The 18,063-nt window shown below is 54.4% G+C and overlaps 1 protein-coding gene across 1 annotated transcript in view; it reads left to right on the forward strand.

Moving 5' to 3' along the window:
- Positions 1-1,032: 1,032 nt before the first annotated feature.
- Nrx-1 (Neurexin 1) overlaps positions 1,033-18,063 on the forward strand; it is an 86,598-nt gene continuing 69,567 nt past the window's right edge. The window contains exons 1-2 of the mRNA XM_037223343.1: positions 1,033-1,632; positions 11,940-12,075. Coding sequence (XP_037079238.1) covers positions 1,057-1,632; positions 11,940-12,075 — 712 coding nt within the window. The 5' untranslated portion in view covers positions 1,033-1,056. The remainder of the gene's footprint in view (positions 1,633-11,939; positions 12,076-18,063) is intronic.

Consider the following 18,063-nt stretch of genomic DNA (forward strand, 5'->3'; position numbering starts at 1 on the left):
GGCAAAGTGCTCATCGGCTGAGTGCATCGCATTATGTCTCACCCGACTGGACCGAGCAGCCTCTGCCCAGCTGCCAAATTTGGTGAGAAACTACACCGGACGCAACTGCATATCAGTAAGATGATCCCTGAGAGCCCGGGATCAATACCGTCCTGCCTAGCTCCTCCTGTTCTTTGGTGTTTTCTTGATGCACGTCCCGCAGTTTTGTCTGGTCTTTTCCGAGAGCCTCTGCACATCAGCAGGTTTCCTTCTACAAATAACCCAACGGGCCCTCGCCCGCCTTTTTCCCCTTTTGATGTCCCCTCCTCACTGACAAACTCGGGCAGGAGACGGGCGCCGCTGGGTCTGTTCTGATGTGTCATCAGCTGGTCCTCTTTAGCCCCCCTCCCCCTCCCCTAGCCTCGGACTGCCCGAGCCGTCACCCGCAGGCGCGGAGGCGAGGCGCCGCCGCCACCGCGCCAGAATAGCCTCCGACACCGCCCTCTCCACGACGAAATTACCGACGTCGTCCCTGCGCCGCCTCGCTGAAATCTGTGCCCGCGCTGCCTCCGTTATTAATTTTATCGATTGTCTAATGGCGGATCACGCGGCGGCTGGGCCGCGTGCCTGCGTTTCTTTCCGCGGGTGCCGTCCTCGTCGTCGGCGGAGCGGCGCTGCGGCGGTATCGATTGAGATGGCAGGGCGTCGACGCAGTCGACGCGGCGTCAGTCGCCGAGCGCGCGTCGGGGACGACGGGACGGTGCCGGAGTCGGAACGGCCGCTCGGAGACGATCCGCGCCGCTGCGGCCGGCCGTCGGCGACGACGCACGAGCGGCGGTGAGTGGCGGTGAGCGGCGGTAACCGGCGGTGACGGGCAGGTGAGTGGCGGCGGCTGGAGGCGGCCGGGAGTGTCCGTGGCGACCCGGGCAGCCGGCGGGAGGCCGTCGAGCCGAGGGGTCTGCGCGACGGACGCGGCCGCTGCATGCCGTTGCCGCCGGTTCGCGGCGCGCGCCGCGGCTGCGGCCGTCGCGCCGGGCGCCGTTGAGTCGATGCAGCGCGGCTGAGCTCGCGCTAGCGATGCGGGCGTGGCGCTGCGTGCTGGCGGCGGCCGTGCTCGGCCTGACCGCCGGCATCGTGCTGGACGGTTCGAAGCACTCGTTCGCCCAGTACCCCAAGTGGCGGCCGGGGCTGAACGGCTCGCTGCAGTTCGAGTTCCGGACGACGCAGCCGAACGGCCTACTCGTGTTCACGGACGACGGCGGCCGCAACGACTTCTTCGAGGTCAAGCTGGTCGAGGGCTCGCTGCGGCTACGGTACAATCTCGGCGACGGCGCCCAGATGCTCGGTTTGGGCCGCGGACTCAACGACGGCCGCTGGCACCGCGTGACGGTGACGCGTCGCCACGCGCGCACCACCCTCACTGTCGACCACATCTCGGAGGACAAAGTGGCCGGGCCCGGCGGCGAGTACCGGTTCGGCACGCTCGACACCAACTCGCACGTGTTCGTGGGCGGCCTGCCGCACTCGTTCCGCGTCACCCAGGTGGCGCTGCCCGGTGTCGTGTTCGAGCCGCGCCTGGCCGGCGAGGTGCGCAACCTCGTCTACACCAGCGTCGACGGCGTGGAGCGCCGGCAGGACATGACTGCGTTCAAGGTAAGTCCCGCGGGCAGGGGAGGGGGGGACGCGGGGAGGGGGCTCGGTGGAGGACGGGGCGCTCAAAACGCGTCGGTTCGTATCAACGTGACGCCTGTCCAGGACACTCGCAGGATGTAGGGTTGTGTTTCTGCGTGCAGCGTCACGCCAGATGCTGCGCCGCACCGGAGCTGCGCTGAAGGTTGGCTCCCCCGGCTTTCGGCAAAAGCCATCCTGAGTCGTCAGGGCCGTACCTGCGTACGCCTTCAAGCGACCGACCACTGGCGGTATGGAAAGGTTATCTTGTATCAACATCCCAAGCCCTACTGAGCTGTGGCTGCGAATGATTGGAAATGATTAAACAAGCTTCGGACTCACCCTTATCAAAACAGATTAACCGGTAATTACCCTCCTGCGAAGGACAACAGATGTGACCAACCGCCCTATCAATGATGTTTCTTATTCGAGATGATTGCGCGACGACCCGCACCACCAACCCAGAACTTTTGGGAAAGTTTCGTTTCATGAAAAGATTTTTCCAACGTCGTTCAAACTTGTCTTTGACGCTTACCCCTCCAGAATGTTGATCATTGCCATTCAGGGTGGCATGATATTATCTAAAATCCCAATTTTATGGGCTGCGCGATTTATCGCCGTGGCGAATCGTCTATGGGTCGAAAGGTCATTACTCCGTGAGAAATGAATTCGGATCGCATTCGGTATGCCATTCCACATCTCGCATCCCAGGGCAGGGTATTGGATAGAACCTCATATCTGTTCTGCATGATCGATTGATGCCATGCTCGTGATTTATAGTTAAACTTTAACGCGCTATCAATGAGGGTGTTTTCGTACAAACCTTCAGTGCTACCTTCTAAAAACAGGCATGCAACAACAAACCAGCTGTACTCTGTTCACGTCGTCTGACTTTTGCTTCCGGTACAGTTCAGACTCACCTGCTCCCCTGTGGCTACCTCTGCCCTTTCGCCCACCATTCCATTGTGGCACGGCCCGGGTGGACACAGTTCAGCCCAACTTCGGCTCACACAAGTTGGCTCCAAAAGCCAACCCAACTCTCCGGCCGGCAGCGGCCGGTCGGTCGTCCGCGTTAGCGCGGCCGGGGCGCCGGCAAAGTTGGCACCGAGGCTCTGTGAACCCAGGCCGCTCGCACCAAAGGGACCTCCCGAATTAGCTCTGGCTGCGCTTGCGGACGCCGCGCGCATTGTGAGCCTGATTGCCGGGCCCGGCTCGCACGAGCGCATCGCGAGAGCTGTCTGACGCAGACGGCTGAGAGCGGAGTGCCGCGCTGTGGAGTCTGGGAGTGACGGCGGGCCAACGCCCGGTAACAGACTCCCTCTGTCGGCCGAGGCCGCGACCCCGCCCGCGTGTCCGCCGCTGCAGCGCGGCCAGGCTTCGCAGTGTTCGCCTCGCATAATGAGCCCTCAACCGACGGCACTTACGTGGCGCATGGAAGGCATATAAGCAGTCTGCTCCGGCCAGAATACGGCCCGTGCGTCGTTTGCCCTGAGGATGCATGCAAGCCTGCTGTTAATGGCCAGCCGGCGGGACAGCCGGCTTCCTTCATGAATGGCCCCCCTTCCGCCGCGTGGTCGCGTGCCTCGTGTCGGACAGGCAGCCCGTGCCGCCACCATTTAGCCGTACCCCTTTCAGCACAGCGACAATGCGGTGCAAATGAGCCCGACTGCCATCAACCACCTCGTCGATAAATTACCGACGATGTCGACTTACCAAGTATCAGCATCAATAGCGGCTTTGTTCCGCGAAGCTCTAGACGCCCGGGACATTTCGGCAAATAATTAGGGGATTTCTGGGCAGGGCTCTGCTTTGTCGTCGCTTTGCGAGCCGAATAATGCACTGCCAAGCGACTGTCACCGGTGCAGTGCCAGGCACCGCGCTGGTGAGGGCTCACGGTGGAGCTGCCTCGTGTCCCACTTCAGTTCGTGTGAGCACCTTGGCCTTGACGCGGTTGTATCTGCGTTGACAACGCAGATCAGGGGGAAGGGGGCGAGGGTCGGGCGACGAGGCTTAAGCGCTTAGAGCTTAGCGTTTAGCGTAAAATCCTGACGAAGGGTTGGGTAAGAAATGCTAGCTAAGGGTTTGGTAGCAACTGACTTTGCAATATGAGCTGTTGGTGGTGGTGGAATATGTCCGAGAAAATACTGCACACAGAAGACGTAAAGAAGAAATATGTCGAAGAAGATATTAACATGAAGAGGAGAGCATTTTTCCTCCGTCCTTAGAATGCTTTTGGCCGCCATTTCCAATGTATTTGCTACAGATCCATGAAATTGCGACTTCGCTTAAATATGCATTTTACGTGAGCCAAACTTTCGGAAAGACGGCACTTGTTTTCGAGCGACAGCCCTGCTGAAATTCGTCGCCGTGAACCTTGGTCGGGGCCACTGCGCGTCAGCTGACGTATTCTGGCGGCCCGCAACGATCCCAGGTTAGCCGGAACGGGGTTTCCAAACAATGCGAGAGGATGCGAAGGGCAGTAGTATATGCACTTGACGTTGGCAAGAAAGGCCTTCAGCTCTTAGGTTTTTCGTCATTGCGAGGTCAGAGATTTTATGCTGAGTTGGCCTGATCAACATTATTTAGGTTATATACTTTCAGAAATAGCTCTATGTTCTTTAATACAGACACCGATATCCGCCTTCGAATGCGTTTTTTATATCCTGATATAATCGTTCAAGATTAAAGCTTTCGACTTCGTCCTCTGTGTTTCGGGTAGCCCGTAGCAGTACCATGTATTGGATGTTAGGGCGTGAGAACCTGAATTCCCGAGGTGTTCGTAATATTTGTGCAATGGCCATGCGCCCGATGATTGCAGTAAGTCATTATCTTACCCAACACTTGTTATGGGTAATCGCGACTTCCGGTGCAGACGCCTGCGTTTCGTGCTCGCCTCATCGTAGAAGCATGTAACGGGTGTTGTGACGTTGGAACTCCGGTGGTTTATTATCCTTGGCATATTTTAGTGGCAGTGTTTGCACAGGCTCGGAACATTTTCTGGATTTAAGCGTCTTGATATTCAAGCGCATTTCTAGCTTAACGCTGCTCGGATCTTTTTTCATTCGTGATGATAAGCACAGCTTGAATTGTCGAGCGATGTCAACATAAGAAATAGTTGATCTCCAACATCGTTCAGCATGTACCGTTTGGTTTATTAAAGATCGACGAATCAGGATAGTAACTCTGAACACATGGTGACAGTAAATGCAGGCGTATGAAGGCTACACCAAGGTTCTTAAAACTTGCACGCAATTTTTTCTATGCAAATTTCGACACGTTGACCAGGTAATGTGCCGGAGGCGAGCTCAGTCATAACAAATGGAAGTGAGAGGCATACATTGGTCCCGAATGAAGGGTGGCGCCAGCAGGGAGGGAGGAGGCAAATGATCCCCCCCCCCCCTCTCCTCCGTACGGTTCGTCAATGGGAGTTAACATCGATTTTACTCCTTGAAATTTCTGGAGGCCCAATATGCTGACAGAAGACTCCAGATTACAGAGACAAAACTTTCGATACAAAATCGAAGAGAATACTCCAAAGGCACGAAGGAGATTTACCATGGGAGTCCTAGATGGCCAACACCAGACCCTGTTGGTCGGCAGAAGGCTCCAGACGACGCAGAGGAGGTCCACCAGATGCGTAGGAGGTCTCATCAAAAATACAGGAGCCCGCCAGTCAAAGTGGAAGCCCGATTAGAAAGACCGGAGACTCATCAGGCTCTTATCCAAGAGATCCTGCCGTAAAAGTGGGCAAAATTCGAGAGAAGAATTTAAGATGAGGAATGGGTTAGGTGACCTTAGATTTGCCACTCCCCCCCCCCCCACACTTTTTGAAGGCAAGTCAGGTATGCGTATGGGGTACGTGGAATTCGTAAGCGATAGTTTTGTCCGTCGTGCGGTTCTTGGTTGAGGTAGGAATGGATGTAAAACAGCTTAACTGCCTTGCGTGAAGGCAAAATTAGTTGCTTCTAACACTCTGAGTACTCCTCAGGTCCTTATTGTAATGCCCTGGGTACATCTCTGATGCCCACGCTTGAACAAATGACAGTAATTATGCTATGCACACTTCATTTTAGCAGTGAAAGAACATCCGGAAGTTATATGTTGTGATTGTGGCTGCCGGAAACGCGTGCCTGGATCCGTATTTTTCTTGATGAATAAACTTTGAATGATGCCAAAAGGTAACAACAGAATTAATCGTACTGCCAGTCAGCATAAGGTGGGCGGGACCATGCGGTTTATAAAAATGCGGTGGTGCAGGCCTCCACATTTGTCATGCTCGTACTCGCCCTTCTTTGTCCCTCTGACTTGGCTCATGTGGCAGCTTTTATGTAAGCGAGAGTTTCTTAAGCACATTTACTAGACGCAAATTATACACGCATGTAAATATGTATGGACCATCAGCCAAAAAGTTAAACAAATGCTCTTTTTAATAGACCGTTGCACAGCTTGGGTGTACCCATGATTTTTATGCTTTCAAATCGATCACAATGTACATAACAGGCGTGCAGCAGGAACAGCACAGATGAGCAGTAGCACCCATAGTAGGCGTGCATGCGTAGCTATCTACTGAACCACGTTAGTCGCATTAACAGCTGATTGAAAACACGCCATCAGTGACTGTCGAAATTCGCCTGGGGAGTTTCAAATGCGTTTTATTGCTTAAACCGATCGTTACTTTCCTGGAAAAAATTACGCCAGTGACTCCCGAGGTGTCATTACGCGCAGAATCTGTCGCCCACATTATACGTCACCGCACCGCACGACATCGATCGGGTAATTTATTGCTAAATTGCACGAACACAATGTAAAGCATGAAGCCTTCAAAGGGCTGAAGAGCTGAGAGGTCCGGCAGTCTGTACTGTCGTCAGGAATTCTGTTCGGAGCCGCACAGGGTCTACTGGCGTGCTCTGGCGGCCCGGGCCGGCCCGACCCGACCTCTCGCCGGCTCCTCGTACACCGTGGCTCGGGAGTGCGGGAGCACGCCCAGCGGTGGTGGTGGGGCGGGGTTGAAGCCAGTAAGGGGCCAGCAGAACAGACAAGCTGCTCACAAAATCCTTTGGACAACAGGCATTGTGAGTTTTGGCAAGACATCGCGATGCCGGGCTGCTCTTCGACCATGACTATTTTCAAAATGAAGTTATCATCCTACGTCATAGGAAAAATGGTGTCACGGGGTCACGAAAGCTAACCTTGTTAGCTTATTTAATTTGCTTAGCGCCTACCAAAGGGCGCTAGGCGCTAAGCTGCGGGCCCCGCCTAGACCGTCTTTCCGATGCAAGCGCGGCACATGGCGCGCGCGCAGGGCAGAGAGCCGCCCAGCGAGCAGCGCAACGGACCGTTGTCGCTGAGGCGCCGTCTCCTGGCCAGGGAGCCTGCGGTGGTCAGACCCGCCTACCGGACGGGGTCCCCTGGTCACAGCCGCCGACCGAACGGGGTCCTGTGGACCGAAACGCTGACCGGACGGGGTCCTCTGGTCAGAGCCGCCCGCCGGACGGGAGCCTCCGGTCAGAGCCGCCGGCCGGACGGGGTCCCCTAACCAGAGCCGCCGACCGGCGGGGTCTGTTTGGGCGACCTGTCGCCGTCGGCATAAGCTTCAGCTGCAGGTCACCGTTTGCGCTAATGAAAACAGCGGCATCGGCGCCGACGTGTGCGGGAGCGCCGCCTCACGTCCAGACAGGTTTACGCCGTCCGCTATTTATACCCGCCCCCGTGCGGTCGGCGGCTCGGACCAGGGGCTAAGGTCAAACGCGTGAGCTGTAAATCACGAGGAGGATCGTCTCATCTGATGCCGGGGTAGTGTGGTGAAAAGCCAAACACCAGCGCGCGTGAACTGGTGGTTTCTTGGTGCAGCGAGTTTAGGAAAAATGCTCTGGGTGTTCTCAGCGATTATCTTCATAGATAAGACGCTGTAAATATTACATTTAGCGCATCAGCTTCATAAGCAGCATTTTTGAAGCTCTAAGGTCGAAGAGAGGTCAGTACTCCTGGATAGGCATTTTCTCTTGGCATCGTGCGTTGTCTAAAAGGTTGTTTAAAGAGGATGTTTCAAATTTAAAGATACTGAAGCAAGGATCAGACGTGAGGAAATAAGCTCACTCATAGCTATTCATTATTTTAGGTCATCGTACATGGTATAACATTGATTAAGAGCCAATTGACAACCGTTATATCTGGAAATCGTGCTCACGAACGCCAGATTTGAACTACTCGACAATTACATTTGTCTTGTCTTTCATCTCCGCATGACTAATAGAGTGACAAGATTTGAATGACGATATTATGACGTTATGGATGGCTGCGTGACCTTGAAATAGTCTCCCCGAGAAAGTGCGTATTTTTGCAACCATATAGATCAGAAACTAGTGCGGCTTAGGTCTTTAGAAAGAAGTTAACCCCCTCTGAACAGATATCCTGTTATTTACAGCTCACTCTGTCATTTATTCCTCCAAAATTGAATATTCACAATAGAGAACGGTGTTTCCATGAATGATTCCTTTATTACTGAATTACTCGTATATTACATGACCGATTCGTGCAACTGATACGTGGTACGTCAACGTCCAACAAAATCTTGTGGGCCACTGCCACCAACGGACGAGTCATAACCATTAAATAGGAAAATGTCGCCGCCGACTGCCCTAACTTTCCATCGCCGCGAGGCGGCCGGATCTTTATCGTGTCGTGCAGACCCACGACAGGCCGTTGGAGCCGTCGGGGTCGGTTCTCGGTCGTTGGAGCCGTCGGGGTCGGTTGGCGCCGGGTCCGGCTCGGACGAGACTCCTCCCACCCGACAGCTTGGCCGTCCAGAGCGGCGACGCCTAACGCACCGGTCGGAAGACTGGAGGCTGGCGGGGTCAGGCCGCGGCGAGCCAGCTGGTTAACCTCCGTCGGCTTTCGTCGAACACGGTACATGTCTTTAAGCGGCAGTTCGATCCCCTCCGTCGATGAGGGAAGTCATTGACTGTCCGAAGGTAAGCCATTGACTGAAGGTGTTTGACAAGCGTTTGAACGCGTTGCCAATCGTTTGGGTTTATGCTTCATCGCATCGTTAAGGAAATTGGTTGGACAGCGTCTCTCGATAACTGTTCCGTCTGGTGTTCGGTATGCTCATTGGAAACAAAGATGTGCAGGTAAGAAATGATACCAAGCATTAAATCGCAATATGGCCCTCTTAATATTGGGATCTGTGGAGTCATTCGGCTGACATAGATCGCCAAATGTGAAAACTTTTGCACCGGCTATAATTACTCATCCAAACACATGCAATTTAAACTGTGTGGAGTCCATCACATATTTAGGAGGCACAGGTAATGATGTCGTAACTTAACTGTGGAAACATACTGTAGCATATGATATACTGTATTAGACAATCGTCGACGCTGAATATACAAATGCTCTACTGACTATGCTAAATGTGAGGAGTGCATTTGTTCAGGTGTTCCGTATGTCGGCCTTCGATGGGACCGGACGTGTAAGGTGCTCGACAGCAGTCCGGATATGCGATGGGTCACGTGACCGTCGGGTGAATGTTGTCTGCGATCGCCGCTACAGGGCTCACGGTGGCTCGAGGCTCGCTCGCTCGCTCGCTCGAGGCTCGCGCCGGACGCCTGATCGCGATAGCATAACGCATGACGACACACGCAACACCCCTACGCCCTGATATGTTCGTCAGCGCCCGCCCTGCTGCCCACCAGGTCTTACATGACGACACACGCAACACCCCTACGCCCTGATATGTTCGTCAGCGCCCGCCCTGCTGCCCACCAGGTCTTACATGACGACACACGCAACACCCCTACGCCCTGATATGTTCGTCAGCGCCCGCCCTGCTGCCCACCAGGTCTTACATGACGACACACGCAACACCCCTACGCCCTGATATGTTCGTCAGCGCCCGCCCTGCTGCCCACCAGGTCTTACACGACAGTCTCGTAACCTCGCACCAGGCGCCGTTCTGAACACCTCCACATGACGAGCACGCCGTGACGCCCAGCGATGTATCGCCGCTCTCACAGGCGGGCGCGGCGCCGTCTCGTGCCGGCCGGCGAGGGACTCACTCGAGCTCGGTGGTAATGCCTTGATCTGCCGCCGGTGCGTCGCATCTGTCGCATGGTCTCGGCCTCGGGACAGCTCCAGGGACCGCAGCCGGCCGGCCGACCCCTCCGTGTTGAATCGATGGTGGAATCAGAGCGTGAAGAACCCGTCAGACGGGCGCTAAAAACGCCGCTGCATAGGAACGTGGCTATGATGATTAAACTTCAGAACAAACAATTTGACAAGACAAAGACGGCGAACGGGGAGAGGTCGTCGCATTTTTTGCGCCTGATGAGGATGTATGTGTGCGCTGAGGCGTGTACGTATTTGGACTATTTATCACAATTACATTCCCGCCATTTGGGTAATGCTTGGGGAATTGGCACGCTCTTGGGTTTCAGCCAAGACACTGTTCTAACGATCAATAGCGCTCTGCACTTTTAATTTCTCTCGTTGGAGCAGCCTGAGCTGCATTTTTAAGATGTTTGAAGCTGTGAACAGCAAAACCTTGAAAATTTCTGGTGAAATGAAAGTTTTAAACTCCGTATGGTTCGCCCAATTTCCGGTGGTATGTTTGATTAAGCAGGAAAGACCTCGAGCTCCTGCTTTTGTCGAGGACTGGCGTGTCTGGTCCCGGATTAGCGTCCTGAGGACCGGCGCGAGGGGCAACTGATCGCCAATGGGCGGCGCCTCATCCCTCAGGACTTCCGATCATCTGTGTTGTCCAAAACCTGCCGCAGTCTGTGCGTTGGAAGGTTATAACCCTCTGCGGTTTGCCTGGTGCGGTTCACAAACTGAGGCTTTGAATGAAAGTCTGCACACAAATGTTTGCGTCTCAAAACCACGAACTGGTCGAAGCACACGTTGATTTCCTTCCTCACGGAGACACTGACTCACCATTTTATACGCCCAAAAATGTTTACTTTTTCTCTGCTGATCGTCCGATCGACATCTGTGTAATTACAACGGGTCACGTTTATATCCTGGATCAGTGATCGGCGAATGTCGTGGATCCCCCAACTATTCAGGCATGCACGCATTGTACGTGCAGGTGACTCAGTCGCACAAACGCGTGAACTGAAGATGGGGACGGTGCATCGGCCGACATCTACCAAACTTATCAATGGGTCTATTATGAAAAGGAACTAATCAAAATTATTACCCCCTCCCCCCCTCCCTCCCTCATCGCTTGAATACTTCCCTCGCTTATGATCTGTCTTGTCACGTTGGGCTGTTTCGCTCTGGCACGCATAGATCAAAGCGATCGTGTCATGTCACGTACGCCATTTCCCTTTTTACCTCACCTTTTTGCGCCGATCTGGCGACATGACGGAAAGCAGGCCAAGGATGGGTTTGGTTGCGTTTGAAGGGCATGGTACAATTTACCACTCTTTGTTGAATGCGTACGTGATGCCGTATGTTGTCGGCTTGCGCTGTTCCGAGCTTATATCTCGCACGCGGTCGGGTGAGCCGAGACACCGGCGTTTCTCGTGCGGCGTCTCGTTTATCCATTGCTTTGATCAAGCGCCGCCCGAGTCTCCTCCGCATCATGCAACCATCACGTAGTCACCGGACAGGCGGTCCCCGCGCTGCCGAACGGGACCGTCACGTTGTCACCGGACGGGCGGTCCCCGCGCTGCCGAACGGGACCGCCACGTTGTCACCGGACGGGCGGTCCTCGCGCCGCCGAACGGGACCGTCACGTTGTCACCGGACGGGCAGTCCTCGCGCCGCCGAACGGGACCGTCACGTTGTCACCGGACGGGCAGTCCTCGCGCCGCCGAACGGGACCGTCACGTTGTCACCGGACGGGCGGTCCTCGCGCTGCCGAATACTGTACTTCTCGAGAGCTGCAGTGCGCAATGTTGCGTGGGCTGAGACCAAGTGCACGAGTTGTGCTCGCGAGCAAAGCATTTCGTTTCGGAGAAGCACTGTGAGGTTACTGTCAGGTCAAAGAAGTGGAGTGCTGAACTGGCACGTACTTGCCGTTCCCTCCGCGGATGCGCTGTATGTTGGGCTGGGGATGTACGGTAGATCACGCTCTGAACTTTGCGTAGAACAGCGTCCTGATGTATCCCCTGGCAACATGGGATGGGCGAGATACTCTCCGGCCTGCATTGACCTTTGGCCTACCATTCAAACGTATCTCGTGGCCGATGACCCCTCTGTGACCCGTAACCTTTTTATACATGTTGTGCGCCGTAGCGTGTGCAAGCTTGCGTCTTGACCCCCCAGTAACTCGTGACCTTTCCATACAGGGTGTGCGCTGGAACGGGGTGGACGCGTGCGCCCAGCACGACCCGTGCCAGCACGGCGGTATATGCATCAGCACGGACACGGGCGCCGCGTGCGAGTGTCGCAACCTCGACTTCCGCGGCGCGTTCTGCGAGAAAGGTCAGTGCACGCGCCGCCTGCGACACCGGTCTGTCTTCTCCCGCGTGCCGTGTTGGGGTAGGGTAGCTCGGGCGGGTGGAGAGTGACTCAGAACATCTCCACCCCCTCGGTTTCGGGGTCCATCCCCCAGGGCCTTCCCTCGCCCCCGCCGCCGTCTCCGCTCTCTTTGATCCAGCTCCGCCGTGGGCCGGGGCGCCATGGAAGCAGAGTGTTACCGAGAAGGACCTGGTCGCCGTGCTTTCCAGTAACGTGCTCTCATTTGGTTAAGGGCCCGGGACCTTTGCTATAGATAAATGAACATCTAAATATGTCTTTAATATGAATGACGCATTGGCTCGGTCCTTTCACGTAGCCCAGAGTCGTTCTCCTTAGCGCTATTAGCAGTAATTCCTGCGCCGGTGGCGGGGCGAGAAGACTAGTTCATTAGATATGACACTTCTGTAAAAAAAGGATAAGCATCGTGTCCCCAGCTGACCGTCAAGCTTGCACTTCTGATGGCCTGTCCTGACCCTGCATCTTCTGCATTTTTCGCTTCGCAAACCGCAGCCTTTAAACAGGGCTATCGCGACAATGCAGGGCAGCAGGGCAAAGCCGGATGAGAAGCGGTTTTGACTGTGATGGTATGTGGAAATCTGTGCTCCAGTATCAATGGTTTCTCCAGCTCCGCCGAGGACACTCAGTGCTTATGTACCTAAAAATGTGTGAAATGGTGCAATCCTCTTCTGTGTCACATGTTGGCGTCAGCATGCACGCATAGTGCCGGCCTTTGGTTCAAATGACTGTCGAACAGCCAAGGCATGACTGCATTCCACTTCAAACAACACTTTCATTGTAATGTTTCAAAAATGGACCTTGCTTGTACTGACAGCGATAAAAACTAATGACGCCCTTGCCGTGAGGCATAAGGCGTGTGTACCCGGTGCAGAATATGCAATATTCACCGGAATAGCGCGTTGTTTTTGCCTGGAACGCCCACTTATGAAGCGCGAATGGATGCGTTGATTAAATCATACCCGGGATGTGCATGCCATATAAAAGATAGAGCAACGTGGAACTCAGAGTTGACAAACCGCACAGAGGCATGCGAGAACATGACACGCTAGCAGGCCTACACGTGTTAGGGCCCACATATTATGACAGCCTTCATTTAAATGCCATACTACAAACGTATTTGGTTCAAAGAGCAGTGAACCACGGGCTTTTGTGTAATGCTCGCAAGGGCATGTCAGTTAGCAACGGTTCAGCGATAACTCCAGCCCAGAGGTTTTCAGTTCAAGTCGCTGCATTATCATGTTCCGTCGTTTCCATTACCGCAAGCCTGCTGCCCACGAAACGTTAGTTCTGTTCCATCTCAAATCTGGAAAGAAGTTAACGATTCCGCCTATCCTAAAACCTTATTAGGATGAGCACATTTTCGGTAGGAGACCCCGGAGGGGCAAATGTGCCTGCTGCTGGCTTAATATCTCGCGTATTTCTCTCCCGAGCATGGCAGCTTGTCTCGCAAGTCAATGAAGAATGTGACTACGCCACTGGCGATGTCGGCTCCTACACATCAGCAACAGATTCGACACCGCGCACATGTTACACGGCCTCGTACGTCGGAGGACGCCAGAGATGACACTGACGTCTCTCGACGGGTGTCGGAGCGCCGTGTCCGCCAGCCACCGCGCCGGCTGTGCAGGCGGCAGCGGGACAGCCTGCTCCCCACCCCTGGGACCCCCTCATCGGCTGCTCGGCCTCCAGCCCAGACGGCGCCATTACCGGAGAGAATGCCAGCCGGCCGGGACGACGTCGACGGCGCCATTTCCTGACGTCGCTTGCGGGACGCATCTGCGCGCGAGCGAGATCATATCGCGCCGGCTAATGATGCGGATCCGTCAGCGGAGCCGAGACGTGACGCGTTGGTGACGCGCTGGTGACGTGTGGTGACTCGCTGGCGACGCACTGCTCGGCTGCGCAGATACTCGCCACAAGAGACGGTACTTGTAGTGACCTTGAGAGCAAAACGAGGTTTTGCCGACGTGAAATGCCTCTGCCCGCTGACCGGGATATCCTCACCTGTGATGCGACTCCTGGAGACCTGGAAGACCCGAAGCCCTCGGTTTTTTTGCATTTTGAGGCAGAGATTTTATTAAGATTATAACCGATGCTGTTTAATAGGAAGCATTGGTCGAACGACGTCATCGAGGAAGGACTGGATGCGTCGACAAAACCCGATGTATTAGGGTGTGCCCAAGGCCACGAGTGAAGAAGGTACAGCAAACAAGGACATAAAACATCAGGGCATGTGAATTTAGAAAGTGGCCCGAGTACGTGCAGACATTGCTACTAAAAAATATTTAAAAATGATAAAACATCCGAGCTCTCACATCCTGGCACTCGACACACGCTACTTTGCTAAGGGCTGCAGCATCAACAGCTTTGTTTGGCATGAACAGTTTTGTCAATATATCCAACGATTCCTCAATAACGTCGGCCAGTTAGTACCTCCTGTCTATTGAAGGCCACCTGAAGGCCATCTATCGCCCGAATGAGATCTCCCACCTGAGATCTCACCAATGAGATCTCTCCTACCAATAAGATATCACACTTAGTGGCAGGTGTGCGCCCGCAAGCCCACCGCGGCCGCACTATTGCCAGGAGCCCCGGCCGGCACGAGCTTCGGACTCGTGCCACGCTCTTTCAATATGCACGTGACTGTCTTACCTCCCGGTGTCCGCCAACTCCATCCCGTGTCGCCAGACGGTCGTAGCTCGTAATTGCTGAGCAAACCGTGAGCAAATTCGCAACCGCGTTGATTGGTCTGCACGCCGCCCGCACCGCCGCCAGCGCACCTGGGGTGAGCCTAAAGCCAGAGCCGGTCTGCCGTTCTCCACCATCGCCGGCTCAGGGGGGTGATCGCCCGCATTTGGTGAACGATCGACCGGATCACCGAAATTGGCCAAAGGCTACGCCGCGTGGCGGGGGCCCAGGCGATTAAATAAGACGATTGACTCCAGCGCGCGCTCCGCCTGACTGCAATCGCCGCAGGGCGGAGATTGCAGTGGGGTGATGGCCCGCCATGGAACGTCCCATATCCGCCCTCAGCCAATCAGCGCGCGTGAGCACCGCTAACGGTCAATTTTCGCGTGCAATCGCGCCGCGGGCGCCTCCGCCGCGACGGAACGTCGTGTGGCTCAACGTGCCGCACCGGAACGACCGCGCCTCGGCGGCCGGTGCGTCGGCGACGTTTGCGGCGTGCTCGCCGTCGGCGGCGTTCGCGGCGCGACGGAGCGTGGCCGGCCGTCGGCGCCCATCAGACCTGCGCGCCTCCGGCCGCCGGCAAACAAGCAGTGACGTCAGGCGACGGGGCCGCCGCAGCGGCTGCGGCTGCTGTCACCGGCCACAGCAACTTGGAGCGTCGTTCGGAATGGGCGGGGCTGACACGGGAGGGGGGGGGGGGGGAGTAGGGTGTAGGCCGGCGGTGCGTGACGGTCACACGGTAAGGGGAGCCGTCGTCGCCGACGGCTGCCGCGTGTGCTCGGCTGTTTGGCTGGTGGCTCGGGTTTCGCTGCGCCGTTTGGAGGCCTGCTGTGATGGTTTGTTTGCGCGGCCCGTGGGCGGCGCGGCAGGTCGTCGTGAGCGCGCTGGGGGTTGGCAGCAGGTGATTGCAGCTCGGGGTGGCGTGGTGGTGTGCGGCATCACCGCTGCAGCGCTGTTGCAGCACACTGGCTCGTGCTAATCCACAGGATGAGGAACTGCCTAAAGCCGAAACCATTGATGTATTTTTGAAATATTAAAAGGCGTGAAATCTTTATTGATCAAACCGCATGCGGGGAAGGCAAAATCTATTGAATATGGACGAAATGAGATTGTGTTATACATAAATGCAATAATTGACTAATGATGGACAGTGCATTATCGAAAGCTCAATAGCAAATAATAGTCGTCATCCTTGTCACAGGTTTAACTAATATATTTTCGATGAAATTGATGTTTTCCAATTCAAAAATACAAACTTGATCAGTGGCACAGAATTTTAGGAGGCAGGAGTGCAAATACCAAGGACATGTCTATATATGTTATATATATATGTATATATATATATATATATATATATATATAAATTCACTGATGCAATATCAAACATACTGAGATCATGATCCTGAGATCACACGAATTCAAAGACAAAGACACAGGTAGCTGCTAGAAACGAAATTATCCTTGCAATATCGGCAAGTTAGTCCACTGTTCAGTCCTCAATGGTACCCATTAATGATTAAGAAGTGGACATAAAAAAGTAAGCTGGATCTTCGAATCAGCTTCGGTCTTTTTTAAGATTGATAAGACGTTATCTTAAGACGTACTGGAAAAAACTGAAGTCATTTCTGGTCGATAGAAATGATGATGTGCCCATAGACCTTTACACCCGTTGCAGATTCCTGTTCACCATTCTTGTCTCTTTCACGTTTCATCGTCATGCTTTGTTGTGATGGTCGTTGATGACATCTTCATTGGTCGTCGGCGCGAGAGTTTTTTCTCAATCGCATTAAAATGTTGTTGTTCTTTATTTTGCGCAATAGGCAGAATAATACATATAGTTTGAGCATATAGTTTCCATTCATTATGGAAGCACTCAGCGCATATGGTGCATTTACGAAATCAAGGCCAGATCCTGCAAGGCGAACGGCAAGCTGTCACATGGCGCAAGCCATGATCTCAGTATCAGTTCATAGTCAATGTCTACAGCTGAATTAGCGGCTAATCTAGGGAGGTTTCCATCTGACGCGTCACGAGACAATGGTGATCCACAGTTTGAAATGTAGCTTCGGTTCCAAGCGTTTCAACTATGCCTATCAGGAGCGATGTTGTCCATACCTGGAAGAGAAGCCTCGTGTATGAGCCGATGATACCTCAAGTTGCACAAGAAGTAAAATGCATGGGGAACTTTATTAAACATAAAGTTTCAGTTTGCTTATACGCAAGTTTTTGTTTGTAAGCAATACGGTTGCTTAGATCAAACCATATATTTATGGTCTGTATGAAGGTGCGGCCTGATTTCCAAGTCTGAGGCTGGCTTAAATTGCAGTGTACATTTTTGTGTGATTAAAGCACGTGTATGCCACATGATGAGTGTGCTTTTCTGGCGATTCCTATTTAACTGTTGATTAAAATGTGCTAATGTATGATGAATTAGTTCATGCATGCGGTTGAAGATTCGGGAAAACGAAACTGAAACTTGCACGTGTGCATGGTTCAGGACATTTTGTGGAGGGGTGGTCTTTCGAATTTGGGCTGTGAGAGGCACAGCTTTTCAAACTGTCAAAAGGCAATAGCTCTGCTAGCAGGACATGAGGCAGCAACGCATTGCAGTCCGCACTTAGCTGTTAGAGTTGCCTAGACGGTAATCGTTCGTGACCTACATGCGATTTCGCTGCATCGGAATTCCCCTGAGATTTTCGGAAGGCCCTAGGGGATTCTCCCCTCCCCTCCGTTTGAGAAGACCTGTTTCAAGTGGATGGCTCCTGCCTCTGAAACCACCTCTGGAACACCAAACTTCCCCGCCATTTTCCGGAGAGAGCCTGCTGCTCCGTCGCGGCTTATGACGTCACGCACCCGGCGTGACGTCACTGGAGCTCGTCAGCGACAGCCGTCGCAGCTGACGCAGCGCCGCCGCCGCGCGTGGGCGGCTCGGCCCGCGGCTGGGTCGGCTCGCGCGCCGCCACACAATCTGGCGCGACTCTGATGGCGGCCTGCCTGTTTTGCCGACGCGCTGCGGGCGCGATTGGCACGCCTCGACTGGCGGCTGCGGGATCCGGCGCTCACCTAGCCGGCTTGTTTTCGCGGTCTTCCTCCTGATTGCCCGATAAAGTTTGCCGTCTGCCAGAGAACGCGAGCAGATTTGCTGTGCAAATAGCCTCGGACGGATGGGCGGTCGGCACGCACGCGCGCCCGGCCTGGGCATCGTTTCACGCACGGCAGGGGACGGAGGGACGAATCCATGCAAAT

This window comes from Pollicipes pollicipes, unplaced genomic scaffold (assembly GCF_011947565.3).
Source record: "Pollicipes pollicipes isolate AB1234 unplaced genomic scaffold, Ppol_2.1 Scaffold_2555;HRSCAF=2994_pilon_pilon_pilon, whole genome shotgun sequence".
NCBI lineage: Eukaryota > Metazoa > Arthropoda > Thecostraca > Pollicipedomorpha > Pollicipedidae > Pollicipes > Pollicipes pollicipes.